The sequence below is a fragment of the Oryza glaberrima genome, chromosome 11 (assembly GCF_000147395.1).
Source record: "Oryza glaberrima chromosome 11, OglaRS2, whole genome shotgun sequence".
Lineage (NCBI taxonomy): Eukaryota > Viridiplantae > Streptophyta > Magnoliopsida > Poales > Poaceae > Oryza > Oryza glaberrima.
The window spans coordinates 13099711-13111207 of record NC_068336.1 but is presented as its reverse complement, the minus strand read 5'-3'; the positions used below and the strand labels follow the sequence as shown (position 1 = coordinate 13111207).

The 11497-nt window shown below is 42.0% G+C and overlaps 1 protein-coding gene across 1 annotated transcript in view; it reads left to right on the top strand.

Annotated features, from left to right (window-relative positions):
* The first annotated feature begins 1849 nt into the window (after window positions 1–1849).
* Window positions 1850–11497, top strand: part of LOC127755691 (serine carboxypeptidase-like 19) — a 28289-nt gene continuing 18641 nt past the window's right edge. Inside the window, exons 1-9 of the mRNA XM_052281369.1 lie at window positions 1850–1925; window positions 5473–5555; window positions 5645–5747; window positions 5809–5846; window positions 6315–6416; window positions 6516–6599; window positions 8861–9013; window positions 9270–9341; window positions 9451–9572. Of these exons, the coding sequence (XP_052137329.1) occupies window positions 1850–1925; window positions 5473–5555; window positions 5645–5747; window positions 5809–5846; window positions 6315–6416; window positions 6516–6599; window positions 8861–9013; window positions 9270–9341; window positions 9451–9572 (833 nt within the window). The remainder of the gene's footprint in view (window positions 1926–5472; window positions 5556–5644; window positions 5748–5808; window positions 5847–6314; window positions 6417–6515; window positions 6600–8860; window positions 9014–9269; window positions 9342–9450; window positions 9573–11497) is intronic.

Genomic DNA, 11497 nt, shown 5'->3' with positions numbered 1-11497 from the left:
AAAGAAATCAAGGTTGTTGTTTTTGCAAAACATCAAATGTCGACGCGGACGCACAAGAGCTAGTGAAAACCACTAGGCTTCCAGCATCTTGTTGTTGCAATTAATAGATGGGCCTTAGCCCCCTCGAAGATTAATTCTTTGGAAAATCACAAAAGCCCACCTCATGGGATGGTATGCATGGGAGTTTATTACCACCTTGCTTATTCTAGGAGAGGGGGACCTCCTTAAACTGGTGGATGCCCTACTAGCAACTTGAAGCATGTGAGGTGGAGAGAAGAGGGGGAACACGCGCGCGCGCTCGCTCGCTCGGCATGGCATGGCAGCGCGCGTGCACGACGTACGCATCGAATGGTCCGCCAAAGTTGGTTCCTCACCCTTGCGTAGATGCAGCTTCCTTCTGCAGTTTTGTTTTGCTGCGGGAAATTTGGATTTGTTTGTTTTGGAAACATTCCGAAAAATCCAGTGCGTGAAAACGGCATGGAGTCCGGATAGGTTATGCACGACTTATCCAGTTCGGTTACGCGGAGTGGACATCGTACGAGCGCCCTGATCAAGCGACCTTTCTCTATATAAACCGAGCCGCCACCTCCACGCAACGATACGAAATCAATCTAGGGTTTGCCTCCTCCACTATACTGCGCCGTCGCTCGTAGTCTACTCCATCCCACTCGTCGGCGTGCACTGGTGATCGGGAGAGTAGGTCTCCGGAACCTGTGCCTTCAGCGTCCTACACCGGGAGAAGGCGGCAATAAGGTTTTTGGGAAGTGCTCCATTCGACTTCTCCTTGTTCGACCACGACGGCTCGTCTTCCTGTTCGCTCACGTGCTGTGCGTCGTTGTCAACGCCTGCAACTGCGAGTAATTCCTGCTGAGCAACCGGTCTTCCAGTACCCTCGGTACGTGTTCAACATACTATGCATATTTGATTTGTTCATGTTATCCTGCTTAGTTTACATGTGTAGTTCTAATGATGCGTTCATGCTAGTTTACATCTTCAATGTCATGATTTATTTATGGAATAAATTAAATCATTATGTGCTTATAAATTCAACAATCCAAAAACCTTATTATAGGCACTATGGTTTTACTATGATTGGTTTTGCCGATGCACTGAAGCCGGATAAATTCACCGGTGTGAACTTTAAGAGATGGCAGATCAGGGTCACTCTGTGGCTGATAGCTATGAAATGCTTCTGGCTGAGTACTGGCAAAACTATGGGAGTTCTTACTGCTGACTAGCAGAAAGAATTCGATGAGGCCACTACTCTCTTTGTGGGATGCATTCTTAGCGTTCTTGGCGATCGTCTAGTCGAGGTGTATATGCATATGACCGACGCTAAGGAGTTATGGGATGCACTGAATACCAAATTCGGTGCTACTGATGCTAGCAATGATCTGTACGTCATGGAGCAGTTTAATGACTACAGGATGGTTGACAACCGTTCTGTAGTTGAGCAGGCTCATGAAATACAGACCATGGCTAAGGAACTCGAACTCCTTACATGTGTCTTACCTGACAATTTTGTGGCCGGATGCATTATTAGAGAGGTTTTGGTACTGCACTCAAACACAAGAGATAGGAATACGCCATTCAGTGGTTGATAGCGTCTCTTGATGTTGAGGAGAAAGCTCGGGAAAAAGATACCGCGTCTAAGGGCGATGGTGGACAATCCAGTGCCAATATTGTGCACAAGGCCCAGAACAAGAATAAGGGGAAATATAAAGCTCAACAGACTACCAACTTCAAGAAGCAGAAGAAGAACAACAGCAATCCGAACCACGATGAGAGAACTTGCTTTGTGTGTGGTTTGACTGGTCATCTGGCCAAGAAGTGTCCACAACGCAAGGGGATGAAGGCACCTGTAGGGCAGACTTCCAAGTCTGCTAATGTAACCATTGGTAACACTGGAAAAGGAAGCGGGTATGGTAATTTACCTACTATTTTTTCAGCTAATCAGTCTACTAATTGGTGGGTTGATACATGGGCCAATGTATATATTTGTGCTGATGTTTCGTTGTTTTCTTCTTATCAGGTAGCACGGGATTCCACCGTCCTAATGGGGAATGGGTAGATATGAAGTTTTGTTGTTCATGGTGTTTGCACGGTAGATCTGAAGTTTACTTGGGGAAATATCGTGCAGTTGAAGAAAGTGCAGCATGTCCCTACAATCGACAGTAATCTTGTTAGTGGCTCCCGTCTGACTAGAGACGGATTTAAGTTAGTTTTTGAGTGTAATAAAGTAGTCGTGTCTAAACATGGATATTTTATTGGTAAAGGTTATGAGTGTGGAGGCCTGTTCCGCTTTTCTCTTTCTGATTTCTGCAATAAGTCGGTAGTGTGGATGATGAGGCTAATGTTTGGCACTCACATTTATGTCATATTAATTTTGGCTTGATGTCTCGCCTTTCCAACATGTGTTTAATTTCTAAGTTTTCCATTGTCAAAGGTTCTAAGTGCCATAGTTGTGTGCAATGAAAGCAACCTCACAAGCGTCACAAGGCTGCCGAGGAGAGAAACTTGGCACCTCTAAAACTCCTACATTCAGATCGCTATGAAATGAATGGGGTGTTGACGAAGGGTGGAAAATGATATTTCATGACGTTGATTGATGATGCTACTAGATTTTGCTATGTGTATATGTTGAAAATGAAAGACGAGGCTCTAGACTATTTTAAAATTTATAAGGCAGAAGTTGAAAATCAACTTGACAGAGAGATAAAAAGATTTAGGTCTGATCGTGGTGGAGAGTTTTTCTTAAACGAGTCTGACTTATTCTATGAGGAATATGGCATCATACATAGAGGACGCGTCCCTATTTTCCCGAGTCTAATGGGATTGCCGAAAGGAAGAACCGCACACTGATTGACTTGGTGAATGCCATGTTGGATACCGCGGGACTACTTAAGGCATGGTGGAGGGAGGCATTGTTGACGTCGAATCATGTGTTAAACAGAGTTTCTAACAGAAACAAGAACAAAACACCAGACGAGATATAGATTGGGAGAAAACCATCACTTTCTTACTTGTGCACATGGGGGTGCTTGGCGAAAGTCAATGTACCAATAACGAAGAAGCACAAACTTAGACCTAAGACTGTGGACAGTGTCTTCCTGGGATATGCTCATCACAGCACTGCCTATAGATTTTTAATAGTTAAATCTGAGGTACATTTTATGCATGTTGGTACAGTTATGGTGTCTCGTGACGCTACCTTCTTTGAGAGCTTTTTTTTCCAATGAAGGATACACATAGTACTTCTAGACAACCCTCTGAAATAATTCCCAGTTCAATCACACCACCAGAACAAAATGAACATACACATGAACATGTCATTAACGAGGATGGCAGTGAAGCTCGTCGGAGGAGTGAGAGACAAAGGATGGCTAAGTCTTTTGGTGATGATTTCACTGTGTACCTCGTGAATGACACTCTGAAGTCAATTTCAGAAGCATATGCATCTCCTGATGGAGACTACTGGAAGGAGGTTATCCGTAGTGAAATGGATTCCATTATCGCTAACTGGACTTGGGAGGTCACAGAGCGACCCTATGGGTGTAGACCTATGGGGTGCAATTGGGTGTTCAAGAAGAAGTTTACGCCTGACGGTACTATTGAAAAGTACAAGGCTCAGCTTGTTGAAAAGGGCTATACTCAGAAAGAAGGCGAAGATTTGTTTGACACTTACTCACTTATTGCTAGATTGACCACAATTCGCGTGCTACTTTCCCTAAGCCTCACATGGTCTTGTCGTTTATCAAATGGACGTTAAGACAACTTTCCTCAATGGAGAGCTGGAGGGAGATCTATATGGATCAACCTGATGGGTTTGCAATTGAAGGTCAAGAAGGCAAGGTGTGCAAATTGTTGAGATCTTTGTATGGTCTGAAACAAACTACTAAGCAATGGCATGAGAAATTTGATAGAACATTTACATCTGCAAGCTTCCAAGTCAATGAGGCAGATAAATGTGTATACTATCGCTATGGTAGGGGTGAGGGAGTTATTCTGTGCTTGTATGTTGATGACATACTAATATTTGAGACAAATACTGAGGTGATAAATGAGGTTAAATCATTCTGTCTCAAAGTTTCGATATGAAGAAGTTGGGAGTAGCTGATGTTATACTAAACATTAGAAAAGTAGAGGTGAGAATGGGATTACACTCTTGCAGTCCCATTATGTGGAGAAGATCTTGAATCGCTTTGGCTACATTGACAGCAAGCCTTCTCCAACACTTTATGATCCTAGCTTGCTGCTTTACAAGAACAAGAGAATTGCTAGGAATCAATTGGAATATTCCCAAATCATTGAACATAAGGTTGGTGCTGTTTCGTGGAGGTCTTCACACTGGGTGGGTGGTGGTGTTGTTTCGTACCCATGTGAGTTATACTATTGTGGTAACCCAGTCTATGTGATCGGAGATCCCGTGAATTAGATCCTGGGAAGAACAAGCCATAAGTTAACTGAAGGAGAGTACCAATATAAACCCTCTCGAAGTGAAGATGCATGTACTCTCGTGAGCTGCAAGGCAGGTTGGCTATGCCTTAATGAGTTCTGTTGGCTTTAATTTGCGAAGATGCTGTCCTGCAGAGCATTCTTGAAAGAACTCACCTTTGTGAGCTTGACTGTTAGTCGCAGTCTACGGAGATTTTGGATGAATCTTCTAGGAAGCTTACTAAAAGACCTAGGAGTATGACTTATACGCTCCACCCGAGGGGTAGTCTACAGACGGTCTAGTACCAGATAAGACTCTGAGTGAAACTTGCTTGCACAAGACTTGCAATGCAAGGCATAGTCCATTGTTCAAGTTGTGAGTAAGTGTTGCTTGGAGTTCTAGATGGATGTTCAACCTTAATCGGTCTCCATCGAACCGCTGGTCTATAAAAAGTATGCTGGAAAAGGAAAATCTCAGTGAGATTTTAAGATTTGGTGGGGGATTGTTGAAATTAATAGATGGGCCTTAGCCCACTTGAAGATTAATTCTTTGGAAAATCACAAAAGCCCACCTCATGTGATGGTATGCATGGGGAGTTTAGTACCACCTTGCTTATTCTAGGAGAGGGGACCTCCTTAAAAGGGAGGATGCCTTCCTAGCCACTTGAAGCATGTGAGGTGGAGAGAAGAGGCGAACACACCCGCGTGCTCGCTCGCCTCGCCTGGTCCTCCAAAATTGGTTCCTCACCCTTGCGCAGATGCAACTTCCTTTTGTAGTTTTGTTTTGTTGTAGGAAATTCGGATTTGTTTGTTTTGGAAACATTTCGAAAAATCCGGTGCGTGAAAATGGCGTGGAGTCCGGATAGGTTACGCGCGATTTATCCGGTTCGGTTACACGGAGTGGACATCGTGTGGACGCCCTGATCAAGCGACCTTTCTCTATATAAACTGAGCCGCTGCCTCCATGCAATGACACAAAATCAATCTAGGGTTTGCCTCCACGCAACAACATCGTGCGGACACCCTGATCAAGCGCAGGCTTCTCCTTCTCCAGGGATCCCAAGAGGTACGACGTCGGCGACGTCTCAGCGTCACTGCAGCTCGTGAAATTCCTCTCCAACGTAAGCCCATGTTCTAGTTCTACGCAATTAATTGGCTGTATTTTTCGACCATTTTTGTTCCAAGAAACGCCTCTGATCGCCTGTTTCAGTGGTTCGGTGGCCATCCTGAGTACCTCACGAATCCGTTCTACGTCGGGGGAGACTCTTATGCCGGAAAGATCGTCCCATTTATCGCGCAGAAGATCTCAGAAGGTTTTGCATGTTTCGCAGCAATTACGACTACTTCACAATTTAACGATTCCCTGTTTTTCAGATATTGAAGCGGGGGTAAGACCGACTCTTAATCTCAAGGTTAGCCATCTGTCTGCCATTGATTAATCGCAGAAGAATCATTACCATGGTTAATACGCAGTGGCTAATTAACAAGTAAAATTGGAGTCTCTCGTCCTTATCGAAATACGTCCTCGTGTACAACTTGCATCTAACTGTAGTTCATGTACGGTCGATCTTATAATACGGGCAGTAGTCCAAAACGTTACCATCGTTCTTGATTAATAATGTTTGTTCATCATATAATAGTACAAATAAGTTCACCTAAAAGCGTTGACAAGTTTAATTAGGACTGACCATTCGTCTATATGGCTAGCTATATCCATTTATAATTGTAGGAACTGTTGTTAGAGATAGCAACTGAACTAAATACTGGCGCCAATTTTATTCAGTAACTAGTCGAATCCAATACCAATATCCGGTCTCTATATCCATGCATGACAGATTATGTACTCGTACTAATTACTTTGCATTTTGAGTGTTATTCAGGGCTATGTAGTAGGCAATCCAACTAGAGGCGAAAGGATCGACTACGAATCAAAGGTGCCATATCTCCATGGTGTCGGAATCATTTCAGATCAATTGTACGAGGTAATTTTAATTAACTAAACACGCTTCCCATTTATTATGTCATCAGTCCAATTTCATTCAGACTGACTTTTTACATTTCTTAATTACACCGGCCTTAAGACAATAATGGAACGCTGCAAAGGGGAGGACCACAACAACCCCAAGAACGTGATTTGCAAACAAGCTTTGACTAGGTTTAACGATGTAAGGTGACAAGTACAACTTCATTTTTTATCATCCTTTTGACTTCTTTTTCCCGGTTCAAATTACGTGCATGGGAATTTCTGTTCGAATCAAGGGAAACATCTAGAATTCGTCCTTTTGATTTAAGGTCCCTAGGCTTTCACCAAATAACAGTTTTGCTATAAATCTATCGTCAAATTTTTTCCTTAAAATTTGACGTTTTTTCAACTGTCCGATTAGCACCTGATTAGGGGAAGGCACATCGCACGGTTCGTGCGGAAGAGACAGCAGGGCGCACTGATGACCAAGTGAAGTACTGTATGTATGCATCTTTTTCTAGCTTTGCCACTGTATAGAACGAAAGCGATTGAACGATAAAACGACCTTAATACGGGTCAGAGATCTCCCGTGATGTCTATTTCATATGAGCAGCAGTGTTTTAAAAGTTACATGCAAGTTACACTAGAATTAATGTAAGTTACAATGTAAATACACTATAATTGTACTATGTTTCTTTAAAATATAAAACTACAGTCCTATATAACTAAAATTACATTTATAAATTCATTTGATATGACATGCAAGTATATTGTAATTTTGGTAAAAATATTATGTAAGTAAATATGTATTCGTTATTTTCTTTAAAATATAAAATTACAGTCCTATATATAACTAAAATTACATTTGTTAATTCAGTTGATATGACATGTAAGTGCACTGTAATTTTGATAAAAATAATGTGTAAGTAAATATGTATTTGTTATTTTCTTTTGTAGTCCGTTGGATGTAAATCTAGAGATATGAAAAATCTGGGATATTTTTTTTGTTAGAAATCACCCGACAAATGGATAGGCAGAAGTCTAAACTTTCGATTTATCCGTCCTTAGACTTCTGGGCTGTGTTCGTTGATTTGGGTTGGGAATCCAACTCCTGCACACGGAAAATGGAGCGATTCATTAGCACGTGATTAATTAAGCATTAGCTTATTTTTCTCAAAAATGGATCAATATGATTTTTTAAGCAATTTTCTTATAAAAACTTTTTGCAAAAAACACAACGTTTAGCAGTTTGAAAAGCGTGCACGTGAAAAACGAGGGAGGTGAGTTGGGAAACTGGGGAAAAAACTTAGCCATGTATCAGTGAACTTCAGAACCGAACAATATTCATCCCTCAAATTTTCAATACTCTAGACCCCTAATCCTGAACCACGGTGGTTTCAGTCTAGATGGCGCTTATATAGTACTTCCTTTGTCCCAAAATATAAAAACCTATAACTGGATAGGACGTTTCCTAGTATAACGTATCTTCTACTAGTAAATGTCTCATCTAGTTCTAGGTTATTATATTTTAGAACGGAGGGAGTATCTCGTTAGCGAAAATCATTCAAACGTCTGTCTCTGGTTTCTCTTCACCTTTCACCTTTCCACCTTTTTTATCCTTGTGTTCAACACCACCATGCCCTCTTTGTACCCGGATGCCTGCAACCTACTGGCCATGGATAGAAATAGATCGAGTAGGAAGTAGTAAGTGACCAGATATGCCTCCTCGTTTCTCTGATTGATGCCTTTTGTGCTCCATTTTGTAATTGATCTGATCTGTTCTGTTATGAAGTACTAGTATAAGTAGTAAGTATTATTTTGTTGTCCGTGGAGTTGAGTAGATTACTACATGTGCTTCTATTGTGAGCTCCGGCTTGGTGGTCGATGAGCTCGAGCTGGTGCAGTAGAGTGAGAAAGAGCAACGGAGGAAAAAGCAGAGTGAATGACATTTTTTTTTTTGGGAAGAGTGAATGACATGTTGACCAGCTGTGCGCAATTTTTTTATTTTTCGAATAACCATGTAACACGTAAGTGCCACATCAACTAAAACCATAATAAGTTAAGGACAACCTGTATAAAATTAATTGTTTGAAAGGTTAAGCGATGAATAGTATCTGGTTTTAACTTTGGATGTTTAGGGGCCTAAAATCAACTTATTGCTATTTAAAAGTTCAAAAAGTAGCTAGTATCCTTTTATAGGTCAAGTATGTGTTGAGGCGTAACATCCTGTTATAGCATCTTATTACGATTAAATGAATACTACATATAACATCCATAGGAAATAAGCAACAAATATGGGGTGATTCCCGAAAAAAAATTCCTATATTATCTTCTGAGCACACACAATGATTCTTCTGTGCTACCTTGAAATTCACGGGAATATGGGCTACTGTTCCATTGGAATTTGGAGGAAAGCTAGCTAACACGAGGTATTGCATTGCTATTCCTAATGTTTCACTGCAGCTACTAAATGAAGTTTCAAAGCCCCACATTTTGTACAAGAAGTGCATTTATATGTCTCTCATCCCAAAATTTGAGAGCATGGACAGAAAGATCCTGAAAGAGGAGCTTGGAATACTAAAGCATCGACCTCTGTGCCCTTCAATACAATGTGTTGTAAGTAGAACTTACCTCAACTATATGGTAATGGCTAATTATAAACTATGTAAAGTGAGTATAGAAATAGAGCGACTTGTTGCTGATGAAAATTGTTAATATAGTCGAGGAAGTACATTACTTTCTGAAAATATATAAAATAATATATATGGCATCCTTGATATCCTAAAGGATACAGGAACAGACGCTTGTTTAATTTTATGTTTCTATCTTATACCAATTTAGACCTGAATTAAAATGAACTTTCCTATTGCAGAGCTATTCCAACTATTTGTCATATTTTTGGGCCAACGATAACGTCACACGAGAGTATCTCGGAATCAAGAAGGTAAATTTGTGGTTCCTTCATTTTTCTAGAGATGAATACACGCTTGTTTGCAGTTTACATACAAAATGTATGAAGTTGTCTTCGAATTCTATACATGCTAATATTTCAGGGAAGCGTGGATGAATGGATTAGATGCCACGATAACGATCTACCGTACACCAAAGATATCAAGAGCAGCATACAGTACCATCACAATGTTACATTAAATGGTTATCGTGCTTTAGTATACAGGTAAAGAAAAATTATCACCAAGTTACTTGCTCAAGCTTACATTAGATGATTTTCAGAAGAAAAAAAAATCTGTCATAGATAAAAGAAAATGATGTGGGATATGACATAGAAGAGGTGTTTTGTATTTGTTTCACTAGTGGATTACTAGTAATCATGCATTTGCAAGGCACGTTTTGGTTATATATATTGCCTATAATCAAACATACTATTTTCTTATATTGCAAATCTGACATCAATTTGCGGAAGCAATTCTACTTCCAAGAGGTAAATAAGTAAGGTGGCATAGTTACTTCACATATATTACAAACTTTACCTCATGAATCAAACTTATATGGTTTAGCAATATGAAATGTTAGAAATAGATTCTGTCTAAAGAATACCAATCATTATGCTTCGAAATCCACATGGCAATCTGCAACCACCAGACATTTGGTGTTATCTCAAAAGATAAACAAATGGCAGCACAATCTTGAATAATCGGTAAGATGAAAAAAAGAAGAGAACTTCTAAAGTCAATCTTGAATGGCAGCACAATCCATTCGCCTCACTCGCACCGCCATTCCCCTCTAACTCTCCTCTACCCTGCAGCGGGCCGCCATTCCCCTTCAACTCCCCTCTATCTGCAGCGGACACAAACGGGCAACCATAAAAAAACCAAGTACTCAAAACAAACCAATCCAAGACGAAACCTAGTGTTTGCATAAATGAAGACCATACTAATGGTACCTTGGTACCTGCGACCTAATTTTCCGGACTACAGAAAAGGATAGTTAGTAAGAACAAATGATAAAAAAACATATAGAAATTTCGTTTTCTACCTATAGTAAGATAGTGAATAATTGAAAAACAATCCAGTTGCTCAATCCGTGATAAAAAAAAAGAAGAAAGGAAAAAGTGGCACAGTACATTATCACTGAATAATCCACTCAAAAAAATGAACTCAAGTAATACACTGATTTGAAACACATATATATATATGAGCCAATGTACCCTGACGGAGATATGGGCCCGGGGGTATGTGAAGAAGAGGGGAATTACTTTCCCTTTAGCCACATGACTCTACAAGTTGGCCCCACTCACACGTCACACGAGTCGTGGAAGCGGCGGGGGGGGGGGGGGGGGGGGGGGGGGCCTCGGGGCATGGCGTCACCCCCTCGGGCTCTCCCGTAGCTTCGCCTCGAGGCCCTCACCCGGCTGCCACGTGGCGGAGGGAGAGAGTGAGAGGGGAGCACAGGCTGAACAGCCATAAATGTGCGACGCCCCAACTGTCCCTCACCGCATTTAATGCGGTCAGGGCAGACGTGCGGCGCGCCTAGCTGACCCCTGTCCATCGGATGTGATCGGTCTGTGACCGGCCTGTGACCGTCATGTCCGATGGATAGGGCAATCGTGTCCTCACGTCGCTCCTGTACCCGGGGGAGTGGGGGTGGGTATGACCCGTCACATCCGAGTGTCACTTGAGGAAGGGTTGTCGCAAGTCATCGTTCATTTATGAGAGAATGACAGGGCTGTCCCCCGTGTCAGGCGGGGGGCGGCGCCGGTTTCTACTCGAGAACCGTTTGTTGCTTAGCTTCCGGGAGAAGGCACGGTTTGAGGCCCAAAAAAAGTGGAGTGGGATCCCCCTCCTATAGAGGGTAGGTAGAGGCGGCGCATGTGGTATCCCCTTGAGCTATAAAAGGAGGACCCTGCCCGCTGAGATTGGGGGACGACTCCCAGAAAACCTGAGCTTCAGAAGAAAGAAAGCGAGTGTGCTCTCTGGAGTGAAGAAACCTCTGTAAAACTCTACCATAATCCCAAACACAGGAGTAGGGTATTACGCTTCATAGCGGCCCGAACCTGTATAATCCGACGGCGTGCAAGCTTGCCGGTAATCTTAGGGACGAGCGAGTGGTTTTCAAGAAGCGAGCCTCTGCCCCCGGCCGAAC